The sequence below is a fragment of the Ochotona curzoniae genome, unplaced genomic scaffold (genome assembly GCF_017591425.1).
Source record: "Ochotona curzoniae isolate NIBS_2020 unplaced genomic scaffold, NIBS_Ocur_1.0 scaffold_3208, whole genome shotgun sequence".
NCBI lineage: Eukaryota > Metazoa > Chordata > Mammalia > Lagomorpha > Ochotonidae > Ochotona > Ochotona curzoniae.
Window position 1 is genome coordinate 10,807,733 of NW_024467106.1, and position 17,029 is coordinate 10,824,761.

The 17,029-nt window shown below is 44.6% G+C and overlaps 1 protein-coding gene across 1 annotated transcript in view; it reads left to right on the plus strand.

The window, feature by feature from the left end:
- The first annotated feature begins 3,709 nt into the window (after positions 1 to 3,709).
- Positions 3,710 to 17,029, plus strand: part of MEGF9 (multiple EGF like domains 9) — a 92,123-nt gene continuing 78,803 nt past the window's right edge. Inside the window, exon 1 of the mRNA XM_040963882.1 lies at positions 3,710 to 4,401. Within this exon, the coding sequence (XP_040819816.1) occupies positions 3,795 to 4,401 (607 nt within the window). The 5' untranslated portion in view covers positions 3,710 to 3,794. The remainder of the gene's footprint in view (positions 4,402 to 17,029) is intronic.

Below are 17,029 nucleotides of genomic sequence, written 5' to 3' on the forward strand. Positions count from 1 at the left end.
ACTTGGAAGAAACTCTTGGCTTTTGGCTTTGGATCAGCTCAGCTCCAGTCATTGTGGCTGTTTGGGGAGTGAAGCAGTGGATGGAAAATCTTTGTCTCTCTTTCTCCCTGTAAATTTGCCTTTCCAATAAAAAAATAAATCTTAAAAAAAAAAATCCAACTTCCCATGTGATAGACGAGGAAACGGGGCCCTGAGTGGGTGATTAGTTCTTGAGAACGGAATCCTGATAAAGGCAATTATGGTCCTTGTAAAAAGAGACTCCGGAAAGCAGCCCTCCCTGTTCTGCTATTTGAAGACCTGGGAGAAAGAGAGACGTCTGTGAAGCAGAAAGTGGGTCCTCACCGGAAGCTGCAACAGTCACTGCCTTGGTTTTGGGGATCTCAGCAGCCAGGACTGTGGGAAGTAACTCCCTGTTACTTCTAGGCCATCCAGTTTAAGGTACTTTGATATGCAGCCCAACAGATATACTTACTTCTGGAGCTGTTCTTGAAATTAAGCAAAATAATCCAGGTATAGTTCCTGGCACGTACAGTGCAGCACACCTGGTAAGAATTCAGTTATTTGTTAGTACTACTTGCCAGTCTCCATTGCTTCCCTTGCAGTGACTGCATGATTCAAAAGATGTAACACCTTTCTGTGGCACTGGATATTTAAAGTGTTGTCAATTTTTAAACTCAAGATGAATTTTTTTAAAAGTCAGATATACTGAGAGGAGGAGAAACAGAGAGGAAGATCTTCTGTTCGCAACAGCCAGAGCTGACACAATCCGAAGGCAGGAGCCAGGAGCCTCTTTCAGGTCTCCCACATGGGTGCAGGATCCCAAAGCTTTGGACTATTCTCTACTGCTTTCCCAGGCTACAAGCAGGGAGCAGGATGGGAAGTGGGGCTTCTGGGATTAGAGCCGGCACTCATACGGGATCCCAGCACATGTAAGGCGAGGACTTTAGCCACTAGGCTACTGTGCCAGGCCCTCAAGATAGTTTCTAACAAATTAAAACAAATTAAAAAAAAATCATGTTGCAGTTTAAAGATGAAGGCAGAACAATGAATCTAAAAAAAAAAAAATCAAGGCTGAGTGAACCGACATTAATAAACTTGGGTAATTTTCAAAATCACTCAACACTTTGTTCATAGCCTGGGCTAGTTATCCCACCATAGACCTGAGACAGAGGGTTGGCCTGGCCTCCTCAGCCAGCTCTTCCAGTTCTTTGTGATTCTCCTGGCAGAGCAGCTGCATCAGCTTCTCTCTCTCTCTCTCTCTCTCTCTCTCTCTCTCTCTCTCTCTCTCTCGCCAGGCAACCTGTGATACAGCACAGCTTTAGGCTACCCCAGCATTTTTTCAGATATCGTTTGGAAATAATCTGGTAGAGCAACTCTCAGTTCATGTCACCTGACAAGGAAGTTGTGGGCCAGCAGTTTCTACTGTGGTCCTATAGCCTGCAAGATCCAAAGTTTGGAAGGGTCTGATTGAAATGGCAGCCTACACAGACTGAGCACTGCCAGGGACAGGATCTTGAAGGACATTTTCTTCCATCCTCATCTCAATGTGATGGCAGAGGATTAATTGACCCCAATATCCAGGTGAGTAAGCTGAGGCTCGGAGAGGTTAAAAGTTTCCTCCAAGGACACATGGCTGGCAGAGTCATGCCCACGTCTGTCTGAGTCTAAAGACACTGTTTTTTCCCCCCGGGCACCACAGAGTCTCTTTTCAATTTAATTCAATTCATTCAGCATGCATGAGTGCTCAGGTGCACTGCGCCATCCTCCATCTCTCAGAATAGACAGCCTGATGGACCAGACGGCTGGATCCAACACAAGCGCCTGTGTGAAGCGGATGCAAGCTTGTGCGAAGCCGGCAGTTGAATGTGTCCTGTCGTGTGTACTTCCGAAAACCACGGATAATCCTTTTAGGAAGAGGTGCACTGATAGATCAGGGCTGCTCTCGGTGGATAAGCTAAGGGCAGTGGGTTCTGGAAGAGACAAAATCCCACTCAGCCTTCCGATGTCGGCTCTCGGACAATGTATCATTTTGGTTGGGGTCTAAAGGATGGAGCGGGATTAGCAAAAGACTGGGAAAGGGGCATGATCTGGCCGCCCTCCCCACTCCTGCCCAGAGGAATAAAAACCAGACTCTTGGTTGATCCTTGCTCTAAACACTGGCCTAGAAACCAGGGCACCTGCACACACCCCTGCCTACCGCCTCTGCTTGCATCCGCAGGCAGATCTGCCAAGATCCACGCACAGATAATCACAAAACCCCAAAACATGGGGGATCCACATAAAAACACACGCCGAGATTGAGACCAACGTAACAACAAAAAAGAGCTAGCAGCCCCAGGAGCCCATCCCACTTTCCATATACAAGCACACACATATCTTCCCCGCCTCCCCAGCACTCACACAGGCAAATACACGCATGCTTTCATGAACATTGACAGGATCACACGCAAATCTCATCCTGCCGGTCTGGTTAGGGACCAGTGACTAACAGGAAGCCAGGGTTGGGTCAGCGGTGGTTGCGATGAAGCCCCGTGAATCCCATGCCAAACCCGCCTCGCAGGGCTGTCCCATGGAAGCTGCTGGGCGGAGGCTGCAGCGTCCCGCTTGGGGTCAAGTTTCCCAGCTCTGGGCGAGTTGGGTGTCTTCCAGGGTCAAGCTGTGCGATCAGCCCCGCCCCATCCCGGCTGCGGGCTGGAGGCTCAGGGGACCCAGCAGGGCCGTGCCTCGGGGCGGCTTTCTAACCCCAGGCTTGTCCTGACACAGTGCGCCTTGACAGTTGTTAGCATTAATGAGGGTTAGCTACCGTGGGCGGGCACTGGGTTAAACCCTTGGCGCACAGGACTTAATTCTTAGCACAGCTCTCTGGGGGAGGGGGAGGTGTCCCAGCAACTCCACTGCATCGCGCTCACGCCACAAAAGCACCCAGCTGGAGACAAGAAGTTGAGGTCCTACCTGACCCCATTCCCTCCCCTACCCCGGGGTTTAGGGTCAAGTATGTGCAGGAGTCTCTGTCTCCTCCAGCCTCCTAGAGAGTTTTCTTCAGACCCCGGAGTGCAGCCTGGAACATCAGATGCCCAGAGAGGGCGCCTCAGTTTCTCCATCCCTGAAATGGGAATAGCATCATCCGAATTCGCGGGGAGCCGAGGCCAAGGCTCTCTCGGGACACAGGATGGAGGTACGCTGGGCTTTTCAGCCTGGCTACTGCGGCTCTCGCCCGTCGTGGGGCTCCAGCCCAGTCCCCGCCCGAGCCAGCCCGAGCCGGGGTGCGGCGCCGGCGCCCCATTGTTCAGGAGGGCGGGGACGCTCCTGCTCGCGGATTCCCCGCCCCAGGTCGCGCTCGCAGCCTAGTGGAACAGACGACTCGGCTTGGCGTCTGGCCGCGCGGGGCACGTCCTTTGTCTGCTCCGCTGCGCCCAGTGCCCGAGGCCCTCGCCCCGCTCTTCGGGCAGACAAAGCGGCGGCCGTAGCGAGCCCGGCCGGCTCGAGCGGGACTCGCACCACCACTCCTCCCGCCCCACTTCCCGCCCCCTCTTTTCCTTGCCCTTTGATTGGTCCGCAGGCCTGGGTCACGTGGGCCGGCCAGGCCTTTCATTGGTGGGGCGCTGCTGCCACTCGTGGAGGGCGGGCTGTCCGCGCGGGGCCCGGTCGCTCCCTCCGCGCTGGGGCCCGCCCGCGGGGCCGGCCGCCTGTCAGAGGGAGGTGGCGATGGTGCGCCCGGTGGCGGCGGCGCCTGAGGCGGCTCTCTCGGTCGGTTCGCAGGGAGAGGATGACTGACCAACCGACTGGCTGAATGAATGAATGGCGGAGCCGAGCGCGCCATGAGGAGCCTGCCGAGCCTGTGCGGCCTCGCCCTGCTGTGCTGCGCCGCCGCCGCCTCAGCAGCCTCGGTGGGGAATGTCACCGGTGGCGGCGGGGCCGACGGGCAGGTGGACGCGTCGCCGGGCCCGGAGCTGCGGGGCGCTCCCAGCCACCCCTTCCCTGAGGCGACGGCTCCCACGGCGCAGGCCCCGACGACCGGCCCTCCGCGCAGTCCCCTGGCCGCGACGACCTCCTCAGCCCGGTCTCCCGAGACCACCCCTCTTCGGACGACCGCCGGACCCGCTTCCACCACTTCCGAGGTGCCGGTCAGCCCCTCGCGCCGGACCACCACAGCCTGGGCGGGCGATCGCACTCCGACCACCCCTCGGGAGCCCACCAGACCCGCGCCCACCACCTTCTCGGCGATCACTACCCCGGTGCCGACCACCCCCATAGCGCCCACGGTCCCGGAGCCCACCGCTTCCCGCACCCTGAGCCCTGCTTCCCCCAGCAGCAGCAGCAGCAGCAGCAGCAGCAGCAGCAGCAGCAGCAGCGTCCCACCCACCCCACCTGCCACCGAGGCCACCTCGCCGCCTCCCCCAGGTAAGTCCCTGCCGCCTCCCTGGCCGGACACGGCAGGACACTGCCCAGCCCCCTCGGCGGCAGGATCGGGCGCTTGGCTGGAAGCGATGGTTTCTAATCCTCCCAGAGTTGGGCTCCCAAAGGGAGGTCCAAGCTCCCGCGAGCACCCCCACCCCCGCACGCGCCCCACCGGCAAAGTCTTTGTCCCCCTTGGGCTGTGTTCCCCCGGAGAGCGAGGCTGCTGCATCTTTCCAAAGAGGGTTTCTGGCCTCGGCCAGGGGACCCAAGAGGGGCTTAAACTTTGAGGTTGTGTTCGCTCAGCCTCCCCGCCTGGGTTCTTTGGGGGAAGTTGGGAGGCCAACACCCGCACCTCCGTGAGCCCAGAGGTCAAAAACCGACAACCAGGGATTGGTGCCGCAGCTCCGATTTCCGGGTTGGCCCTTCTTGTGGGTGTAAATCTCAAGAGGGGTGTGTGCGTGTGTGACAGGTGGAGAGAGACATGGAGGGGGTTTGTTTACAAACAGTAAAATGGACCTTCTGAGGCCCCAAATAAAAATAACAAAGGCATTGTAAGCCGTGTTTGTCACGCCTACAGGAGGACTCAGCAGGTCACTTGGGACAGGTGTGGATCTAGGTTGAGCAGGTTTATAAACTAGGTTGAATCCGTCCCAGGCACCGCGTGTTTTTCTTCCTCACGCACAAGGTCAGTATGTTTGGACAGAAAAACATACCTGAAGCGAGGGTTCCCATTTTTGTGCTTTCCACTGGCATGTTCAAGTTTACCAGGGCTGAGAAATGCCGGTTTCTGCTTGGGTCCGCCTGGAGAAGGTTCTGTCTGCCGGCTGATGTCTTACAGCCAAGTTAGAGACAGCCCCTTCTCTCGCCCACTTTCTCTCGGCTGGGCCTGGAACGAAGCAGGTAAGACTCTGCTTGTCAAGACGTCTCCAGCAAGAGTCTCCGTGTCGTTTTGCTTTAAGCTGGCGTGCAGATTAGTCCAAACCATTTGTCTGGCTGGATCTCTGACCTAATTCTAAGGCTCAGTGATTTACTGGGGAGTCGGGTGGAGACTATAATTGAGTTTGTAGAGAATTTTCCCACAAGGTTGTGAACCTTATCACAGTCTTCCAGTCTTGGGTGAGAGCCTGGCGATGACACGAGGAGGATTGTGAATTACAGCCACAAAGGCCAAGTTTACACGAGCTGTGCCCGGCTTCACCTGTGTCTGGGTTGGCTTTCTTGTGGAGACACAGGAAGCGGAGTGGTTGAGAATTAGGACTCTGGAGTTAACATTTGAGTTCGCAGCCTGGCTGTGCCCGGGATGAGCTCCGTAAGCCTGGTCGGGGCACTTGAACCTCCCTAGCCTCAGTTTCTAAAAGTGTAACATGGAGGCAGTAATACTTCACTCTACAGAGTGCCATCCACAGTGTGAGGTTGAGGGTGCTTAGCACTGCTCCTGGCGCACAGACAGCACCGTTGGTGTGTTGGCTGTGCTTCAGCTGGATTCTGTGTGTGTGGCTAACTTAGGAGGGACTTGCTTGGCTTATTTGTTTTAGTGAAATAGAAGAAAACTAGAAGGAATTCACTTTTTTATGGAGTTGCAGGCCACTGTAGCATTTAAGCAGGAGTTTTCCTTACTTTGGTTAATATCTGATACATACATGTATCTAGTTGATATTATTTAACTTTTATTCTTTTTGCATTGTTACTTTTAGGCTACAAAAGTATCCCTTTCTGGCAAAAGCACAAAGGGCCAGAAGTGTACAAGGGAAAAAGTGAAAGTCATTCCTTCCCTGCCTGCTGCTTCCAGACAGAGCCTGGCGGTGCCTACTACCACTTTGTGGGATCTTTTTTCAAGCATTTTTTTTCTGGACACATGTAAACACATACATAGTAGCTTAAATAGTTTTCCAGACATCAAAGTGGATATTCCTGGACACACTGTTTTGCAGCTTACTGTGTTCACTTCAGTAGCCATTGTGGCCTTTTTGTGTCAGTGCTCAGCATTTACCTATTCTTTCTAACAATTGCACTTTCCATTGTAAGAATGTCATAATTTACTTAACAAGCCCCTGCTTATGGACACTTAAATTGCATCTAAGCTTCGCTTTAAATAACGAGAATATGCTGTTGTTAAGTTCCTCATGTATTTTTTTGAACGTTCAGAATCCATATTAATTCAAGTAAAGCTGGATTTATTGAATATTTGTCATGCAAACTGTTCAAGGCTTTTGGTAACTTCTATGGACTAACATAAAATGGGGTCTTTGGTGGTCTTTGGGCAACAAAAGTTGTATAAGATTGTCTAACATCAGTGACTTTCCTGTGTTTTACCTACTTGGGGCTTTTCTGTGAGTAAGAAGCCCTGGGTTGCTTGTGACTGATTTTGTAGCCATTGATGAGTGCAGTGTTGGCTTCCCAATGATAGGAACGGACTTTTACCTGTGCTCAGGCTCCAGGCGATTTCAAGGAGAGAACATTTCTCTTTAACTGGCTGAGGGAAAACTTCTACTCAATTTCAGAGCAAATTTGGCTTGTGAAGTTGTGCTTCCTGGCATCTGGGGAGGGCTGTACAGAACTTTTTATTTCTGTGTTTCTGTAAACACTGAGTGCCGTTCATAATATACTGTTCAACTGGTAAGTGTTAGATCCACTTTCCGAATTACTAAGATTCTTTCATGGAGATTTAACTGAGAATTCTTGCCTGTCCCTCGATTAGGGCCTTCTTTAATTTACAGGGCCAGTGATCTGCAAGTTGAAATTCATTGCCCGGTAAGCAGGTGCTTTCTCTTCCAAACCAGGCAAGCCATTGTGCTGAGAGCTTGACTGAATGGGGCACTCGAAGGAAGTGAAGGGAGATGCTATGATATCAGAGAGTACGCTAATTAACAGTAAGACACTGACGTAAATGTTTGATTTTTTAAATTATGGACCTTGAAAGCTAGATGGAACCTTAGTACTTCCAAGAGCTTAGCTGAGATGCTTTGACCTGCACTTAGCTCTGGCTGGTTTGGAGCTGCCCTCCGAGGCCCTCTAGAACAGGTCACCCTCTCTGTGTGGTGACAGTTCCTCCGGAGTTTGGGGACAGTGATCATGCTCCCTCAAGCCTGGGCTAAATAACTGACTTCTTCAACTGGTCCTTATGCAACCTGGTTTCAGCTCCCTGCCCATCCTGGCCACCTGTTTCCCAGTCTTTTATATCCCAGTGTGTGCTTTCTGCGTGTGGTGCTGCTGAGGTAGCACTCTGCCTCTTCCAGCAGCCACACTGGGCTGTTGTCTCACAAGCCCACAGTCTTTTTGTTAGCTCAGTCTTTTTGTTTTCTTCTAAATGCATGCTGCAAGGTCGTTCCTTCATCGTGAACTTGCAAATCTTGGCATTTTCTGGAAGATAAACTGAGATATTTACCAAACTTAGCTTGCTTGTGTTTGATTTTGAATCATTCTTTGTAGATACCAACTCTGTCAGTGTACTCCTCCCAATTTATTCACGTTTCCCTGTTGGGTGATCTGATCCTGTGGACAGAATTTGAGGGCAAGTTAGGGCAGGCTGGCATTATCGCAATAATAAATTTATGGGAGAATAAATTTATGGATGATAAAACAGTTTGGAAAGAAACAGGTAATAGTTTCGTTCTCCAGGTTCTCTTTCAGCTCAGCCAGGAGCCACGTATGGATATAGGGGCCCAAGGCACTGAGCCATTCTCCACTGCTTTCCCAGGCTATAAGCAGGGAGTTGGGTTGGAAGTAGAGCAGCTGGAACACAAACCAGTGACCACATGGGATTCTGGCACTTGGAGGTGGAGGGTTAGCCAGTTGAGCCAACACTCTAGCTCTGAGGTTGAATGTAATTTAGACTTGAATATTTTCCATATTTAAACAAGTTAATAAGTACATTCCATTGAAGCTGAGACAGCATCCTGAAGGCAAGCCCATTAAGATATTTGCAGCAAAATGCACATTGAGTGGGATTAATAAAAACCATGGGTAACATTTGATGAGGTCAACTTCTGATGCCAGGTGTATGATATAGGGCAGAGTAGGTATTTGCCATCAAATGAGTTACAGAAGAATGTTTGGTTTTGGAGCTTCTGACTTTTAGCATCAGATCTGATAAACTATGGATCACTAACTAATACACTATGTTCTGAGTGCCTTACATATTTTACTCACTTAGTCATCAGAGTACTTTGGTACTATTATTATCATTAATTTTGTAAATGTGATAAGGAAACTGAGTCCAAGCCATGGTGGGACCTACATTCAGCCTACTCAGTCTGGCTCCAGAATCTGTACTATTAGCATTTAAAGAAATACTTGCTTAAGGGTGGGCATTTGGCTTAGGGTAATATGAAGACACTGCTGGGGATGCCCGGATACTGCACTGGAGTTTTTATGTTTAAATCCCATCTCTGTCCCCAATTCTAGCTTCCAGCTATTGTGCATCCTAGAAGTTAGCAAGTGATGGTCCAGTTGTTAGGTCTTTGCCATGCAAATTGGAGAGCTGGATTGAGTTGCCAGCTTCCAGGTTTGGCTGACCCAATCCTGCCCATTGTGGCATCTGGGAAGTGAACCAGTGATCAGATGGGAGCTGTGTCTACCTCTGTGTGTCTCTTACTTTACTTTTCAAACAAACAAACAAACAAACAAATATATGTTTTTAAATGAGGAGTCTCTGAGAGAAAAAAAGAAATAGTTGTCTAAAACGGAAGAATAAGAAGCAATTTTGCAAAGATATCAAGTTTTTGGATATCAATCTGAAAAAATTTCTTCCACTTCTTCAACATTTTGCTTCACTATGTTTTACATAGTTCTTGCCCCTCTGCTTAGGTTGTGATTCTTATTTGTGAGGGAGTAATTTGTTTGTATTCTTCTTAGAACCAGGCTCAGGGATTTCATACATTAAGTGTATCTTATTCCTTACCCAAGTGCTTAGCTTCCCATAGAAATTCCTTGGTCTGATTAGTTTTGGAAGCAGAATAGTTAAACTCCAGAACATTAGTTTCAAATCTTCTGAATTAGGTCCCCCGGAAGCCTTCTGGCTACTTGAAAATTTACATGTTGAAATAATATGACTAGGTCTTTTTATCCTGAGTCTTTTAAAGAACCATAAAATTAAAGTGTGCATTACTTTTCATCTCAGCATTTCTAAACATGTATACATTAACTTCCAGACGTCCTGGCTCCCTTATAAAAAAAAACCGAAGAAGTATCACAGTGTTGTTTTTACTGATGAGTAAATTATGGGTACAGAGATGACTGCTCTAAAATATTAACGGATCAGAAGAGAATAAAACATAAGATCTTGTTCAGTTAAAAGGCAATGCTAGAAGATAATTTTAATTGTAAATAGCTTTAATCCATATTTTTCCCTTGTTGTTGATTTTTGTTTATTTTCTTTAGGTGTGCTCAAGAAAAGTCTTTATTGTAAGTGTGACATTATATTACAGGTAATTCTGCTGTGGTGACAGTTTTTTTTTTTTAAGTATACATTTGATTTATATGTCTCACACTTCAGATAACTACACTAACTGCAATTTAAGTTTAAAGGGAGACTGCTGAAAAAACATAATGAAAAGATTAGGTCGGTATACATATGTGTTTGAATCACAATGAAGAATTACTCAAAATAACTATTGTTTTAGGTATAAGTACATGTGATAAATTTGTGTCAAAATAATGCCTCATAGTCATACCACTGTTCCACAGAAAATTACTGCTTGAAGAAATCTTTTCCTATTACTTTTTTAAATTAAATAAAACAAACAAACAGCAGCAACAACAATAACAACAAGCTTTTGTTCCTGGTCCTTGCTCATTTTTTTGTTTTCAATATAAATTTGTCTATATGTTCCCGTCACTGGTTTCTTAGTCTTAGCCTCATCCATTTCCCCCACATTCTTTAAGGAACCAAACTGCCCTTTCTGTTGAACAATTTACCACTTTGTCCTCCCTCAGTGCCTCCTCAAAGCTTAATTCTTCCAAGAAGTCTTTCTAGAGGAACAAAAAAGTCCTTGAAGATGTCATGGTATCAGGGAGCACAGGGTTGAACACTTTGCACTCAGAACAGAATCTGTCTTTCTCTGCGCCTTTGACTCCTTTCCGAGTGACTTGTTTTGAGGCCATTTAATTTAGATGATTAAGCCCCATTTTAAGAAGATGTCATCATATATACAATGTACAGGCCATGGTATTCATTTTCTCTTTTTGAAATTTTCTTTTTCTCTGAGGCATCTGCCTTATTTTGCTCAGCTTTTAGTTTTTCTTCTGTTGAGGAAAAAGAAAATAAACTGCCTCTTAAAAATCAAGTATTTGAATAAATGTCAAATTTCTTTTTCTGTGTATGAGAAGTATGAGTTGTTTTTGTTGGTAGGTGGATTTGAGATGCTTGTGAATAAAAAAAGGCTTAATTTTTAGTTGGGAAACAAATGTCTGATCTTTTGCATGACAGAATTTCCCCTGTAGAAATAGCAATTATGGTTAATAGTGAACAGAGTGCTTCTAATAATTAACAAATATGAAGTGCATTGTAGTTTACCAAGCACTCTTAAAATTCCCAAGACTTTACCATCCGTACTCTGTTGATTCCTGGGTACTGCATGCATGGAAAAAAAAAAGCTAAGTTTCTGTCCCCCCTACTTTTCTTGGAGAATGTTGACCAGTTTTTTACAGCATTTTGGTGGTTTCATGTATGATATTTTGTGTTTCACACTATTATCCTTTACCCTTATTTTCTGGAGTGTAAATCTTTGATTTAGATAGTCCATATTTAAATAATGGAAAATGGCATTTGGTGAAGAGGGATTTTAAAAAATATTTTCTTTTGTAGGCATTCTACAGGGATGAATGTTTTAGAAAGAGCACAGTAGTTGTTGAAAGTAAATGGTGACAGAGATAAATGAACCACAGAACTTATCGAGAGGACTTATATAAATTTCACTTCTTCCTATTGAAATAATCTTGTTTTCTGATGTAGAAATCTTTTGAAATTATTTGAAGTTGCGATTTCACTTTGCAGTGTCTTGATTCAGCGTGCTTAAGTACTTTCTAAGAGACTTAGTGCTTTCTCGCCTCCCATTGCCAATCTGTTGTTTCAGCATTTTGGCAAAGAAGGTAACCAGCACTAGCTAATATTACTATATACCTGAATACCTATCCCAGAATTTTGTTTTTACAAACCCCTAGTTACTCCTTAGTGCAGTAGTTAAGTAAATCATCTTATTCCTGGCAAACACTGGGACTCATAAGGTTAAAGTGTCAGTTTGCCTGAGCATGGAGACTCATAGAGGCAGAAACATCTGCTTCTTTTGTTTCTTATTGTCTGGTCCAAAATAGATCTTCAGTAGTGATTCAGTGAGTGGGAAAGAAGCAATAATTCGTAGCCACACTAGGCATATAGAATGTTCCTAAGAAAAATAATACAGTTGTATGCTTGTGTCTCTCAGTTTAAAAGTGAATATTCCCCCCCCCCTTTTTTTTTACCTCTCATAGTAATGGTATAGGAACCTGCTTAGGGACAATGGAATTCATTGAGATTTGTGTATTATACAATTTCACTTTTTTTTGCTACATTGTTTTGTCCTTTCTGTTTGATTTTTAAATTAAAGGAAGGGCAACAACAGACACATGATTATCTGATGACTTGTGGAAAGAGTAGTCAGTTAGAAAAGTTGAAATATTGTCAGTAAGACATGGGTACCTAAATTTTGACTAGGTCTATAAACTTGAGCACTTAAATTATTTTTTTAATTATTAATTTATTTGAAAGTCAGTAAGAGAGAGAGAGAGAGAGAGAGAGAGAGAGAGAGAGAAGTCTCCCATCTGCTAATTCACTTCCCAAGTGGTGCAATGGCAGGGCTAAGCCCACCTGAAGCCAGGAGCCAGGAACTTCATTCAGGTCACCCACATCGATGCAGGATCTCAAGTACTTGGGTCATCTTTTGCTGTTTTCTCTAGGCCATTAGTAAGGAAGTGGGCCAGAAGTGGAGAAGCTGGGACATGAACCCCGGCCCATATGGGATTCCTATGTCACAGCAGGGACTTTACCCGCTAATGCCACAATGCTGGCCCCACTTTGGTTTCTCAGTTTGGTTTCTCAGATGGATCTGGGAGCTAGGTAGCTCCTAGTGGCTCTATTTGTATCCTCCACACTCAACACTCCCTTCTCACCCTCATATCACATCCATACTCTATGATCTGTTCTTTCTTTATAAATTGGGTTTATTTGGTTAGTAACAATTTTGAGATAGAAATTTTACTATGAAATCCTGTAGTAAAAATTTATGGCAATCTCTGAATTCAGAGATTATATTTTCCAGAAAATTATAATTACTATGCAGGCATTAAAATGTTTAAATTATGGGCCAGTGCTGTGGGGTAGTGGATAAAGCCACTGCTATGGTACTGACAACCTCTGTGGGCAGTTTGAGTCCTGGCTGCTCCACCACTTCTGAGCCAGCTCCCTGCTACAGCCCCTGGAAAAGCAGCTGAAAATGGCCCAGGTGCTTGGGCTCCTGCCCCCTTGTGGGAGACCAGAAAGAAGCCCCAGGCTCCTGGCTTCGGATCTCCCCAGCTCCTGCCATGGAGGCTATTTGGAGAGCAAACCAGTGGGTGGAAGATCTGTCTGTCTCCTCTCTCTGTAACTTTGTCTTTCAAATAAATAAATAACATTTATTTGAAAACAATTTTAAATGTTTATAATACAATTAGCAACATACATAGGAGAGATATGCCAAATGTTACTTTGCTGAGACTAAATAATGGAATTATAGGTAATTTTAATTACCTTTATGTGTTTTTCTGAATTTTCGAAGTTTTTATGACTATATTCAATTTTAATTGTGGGGGTCATAAAAATAACTAAAGAAATGTGTAAAAGGTTATGGTAACTTGATGAGGCTTTACTTATTTGAGATCAAGTTTGGGCTGTTTCATTGTAATTTCTGTTGTTGATCTGGCCGCATTAACCTGTGTTGGAGGTGTTGGCCCAGATGCAGTGAGTGCTGATTTTGCCAAAAGGAGACTCCTCCTGAGGGCGCCATGATCTTAGGCATAGGCTAAGGCTGACATAGCTAAGATCTGGTCCCTTTAGGAATGTAAAACATGCACTTTAAAACTAGTTAAGGTAACTTGTTGCAACAGATTTCATTGAAATTGTGCAAAATTTGCATTCATGACATTGTTCTCAGTTTTTACCAACAGAATACTTTCCTCTTACTGTTTCATAGTTTACAGATAATGGAGCCATTGAAAGCTTGGTTTCGGTCTGTCCAAATGTTTTGCAGTTAGATCAGATGGACCTGCTTTTCCACTGGCAGAATAACAGCTATCCTATGTGATACCTTACCAGGGAGCAAACTAAGCTCTAGGAGAAGGGGTGATTTATTCATTCAGAAAAAATGAATATGTGCTATCTACTTACAACTTAAACAGTGAGGAGTATCTTCAACCTGCCTAGGAAATGTTAAATAATACTTTTTAATTGACTTTTTTTTTTTGAGAAAAATACACACACACCAAAATTCTCACTGGTTCACTCCTCAAGAGTCTGCATGGCTGTGACTGGGTCAGGCTGAAGACAGCTGCTAGAAGCTCGTTTCATTCCTTCATGCTTCCTAGATACTGGCCTATTAGTGCAAGGGATCTTATTTGATTTGTAATTACTATTTTGAATCTAGTGCTTCTATGTAAAAAGAAGAGAGTAGCATTATTGACTGTAAGAAGGACATCATACTCTTTAGTTCTTTTTAATTGCGGAAATGATCTTTAAGGATACAATGTTTTTAGGCATGTTTTATGGGGGTGGGCATCTGGTGCAGCAATGAAGGTACCGCCGCTCAGGAAGCCTGCCTCTCATATCACAGTTCCTGGGTTTGAGCCTTGGCTCTGCTTACAACTCCAGCTTCCTGCCAGTGTGCACCATGGGAGGCACCAGATCACCACAAAAAAGTAGTTGTGCTGCTGCTGCCACATGGGAGACCTGGGTAGAGTTCCAGGCTCCTGGCTTTGGCAGAGCCCAGTCCCAACAGGTGTGAGCATTTTGGGAGTGAGCCACTGGATGGAAAGTCTCTTTCTCCATATCTGTAATCTGTTTCTGTATATCTGCATTTCAAGTAAAATGAAAAAAAAAATAGTATTGGCACTGCTTAAGTGTTGTCTGCTGTAACAGGAAAGTGGATGAACTGAGTAGTTTTTAGGTTATTTTCAAACCTGTCATTATTTACTGGGATGTAATGGTGCTTTGACAAAGGGTTACTGGAGGTAATGTGGGAAAACAGGGAATGTCGGCATTCCAACATATGTATCCTATTTTATTGTTTATTGATTGGGGTAAGACAATGAGTTTTTTCAGCAACAGATTTGACTTTATATTCATCATACTTCTATTGTATCTTCGATTGATCAGTTCTGTATGAACAGCATGAGCAGGATAGCTCCACCATCCATTGATGCAGTGTGTACCAAAGACACAAAGCAAACTGGCCCTTGGGTGTTATTATCACTGAATTGTTGGTGTATTGCCTGCAAACTTATCCCACTCAACTGGTTTTAATTTTTAAGTTAGTTTGTTGCTTCAACTTGTCCACCAAAGCAGTCCGGAGTGGTCCAGCTAATCAGTGGATTGGCATTTGGAACTAAATTACAGTCTTTTGTTTCATTTACTTAGTGAGTTTTTAACACATTAGAGAAAAAAAATACTATGTCTTAGTTTCTATAAAATGAAAACCATTACTTCCAGTATCTCAGGTTTTTTGTGAGGTAGCACATGTAAATTACTTTGGATTTTGCTTAAACACAAAGGCTTTGTAAGATTAAAGCTATTTTCTAGGTGAAGCAAATGAAGAGACATTTTTGAAAAGAACATATTCAAATGGCTAATAGACATATGAAAAGATGCTCAGGCTCCCTAACTGTCAGGGAGATACAAATGAAAACCACATTAAGATTCCACCTAACTCCAGTGAGATTGATCTACATTCAGAACTCTACTAATAACACCTGCTGTTGTGGATGTGGGGAGAAAGGCACCCTCCTTCACTGCTGATGGGAGTGTAGGCTAGTGCAACCACTGTGGAAATCAGTGTGGAGATGCTTGGAGAATTGCACATAATCTGCTGTAGGACTCGGCTATCCTGCTCCTAGGAAATATCCAAAGGAAATGAAAACTACATATGAGAAGGAGATCTGTAATCCTATATTTACAGCAGCACAATCAACAATAGCAAAGACATGGAAATAACCCAGATGCCAGTCCAAAGAGGAATGGTTAAAGAAACTGTGGTACATGTATTCCACAGAATATTACCCAGCCATTAAAAATAATGAAATTATACCATTTGCAACTAGATGGTCCCAGCTAGAGACCATTATGCTTAATGAAATAAGTCAATCCCCAAATGACAAATACCATGTTTTCTCTGATATAAGGCAACTTTCATGCAGACTGTAAGATCAGTAACCCTTTCGATATTGATTAGGCTGCATCTCATGTGTTTTTGTTTTTATTTCCATTTCTTCCAAATAGTTTCTTCTCTCTTTTTAAATTCATTGCTTGTTTTTGGATCTCACAGTGGCATCACTTTACCCAAGAGGCTGTTGTGTTTTCTTTTCTATTTCTTCACCCACGTGTTGTTCAGTGGTGCATTTTTCAACTCCATGGTGCTGTCAATTTTTTATTTTAACTTCGCACCTGTTGTTGACTTTGTTTCGTGGCTTCTCATTTAAGGGAATGTATAGTGAGTGTAATAGAGACTGTCATATTCAGATGTGAAGATACAATGCAGTATGCATCTCTATCTCCAAATCAAAGATGGACTGCCAATAAAACTGTTGGACATACTAGACAATGGATGCTGTACTGTCTGACATACCAGCAATGTCAGGGCACACTTAAATAACAGGCTGATGGACTTATGACTGTTTATGAAGGACTGTACTATTGTAATGATATGGGGAAAATCAGTTGGGGGTGAGAATTTGAGAAGGGGGTAGAGAAATCCCACACTCTATGGAATTGTACCATAAAATTTTTGAAAATGTAAAAAAAAAAAAATCAAAATTTTAAAAAAATTTTAAGATTTATTTATTTATTGGAAAGTCAGATATACAGAGAGGAGGAGAGACAGAGAGGAAGATCTTCTGTCCGATGATTCACTCCCCAAGTGAGCACAACTGCCGATGTGATGCTGATCCATAGCCAGGATCCAGGAACTTCTTCCTGGTTTCCCACGTGGGTACAGGGTCCCAAAGCTTTGGGCCGTCCTTGACTGCTTTCCCAGGCTACAAGCAGGGAGCTGGATGGGAAGTGGAGCTGCTAGGATTAGAACCAGCGCCCATATGGGATCCTGGTGTGTTCAAAGCGAGGACTTTAGCTGCTAGGCCACGCAGCTGGGCCCCAAAATTTAAAATTTTTTTAAGAAAGAAAATATAAATAAAATGAAGCAAAGGGAAATTTTAAAAATTTAAAGCTATTTTCTGACATTCTTTCCACATTGCATGGTTCATATGAGTTTATAATACAATGTGAATAAGTAGTTTTGATCAAAAAGAACAAAGCAACAAGCACATGGATATGCATGTGGTTTCTTTACATAAAATATATTTTTGTATTGTTTTGTAGTTAATATATTATTTATAGGTATTTATGTTATGGCAT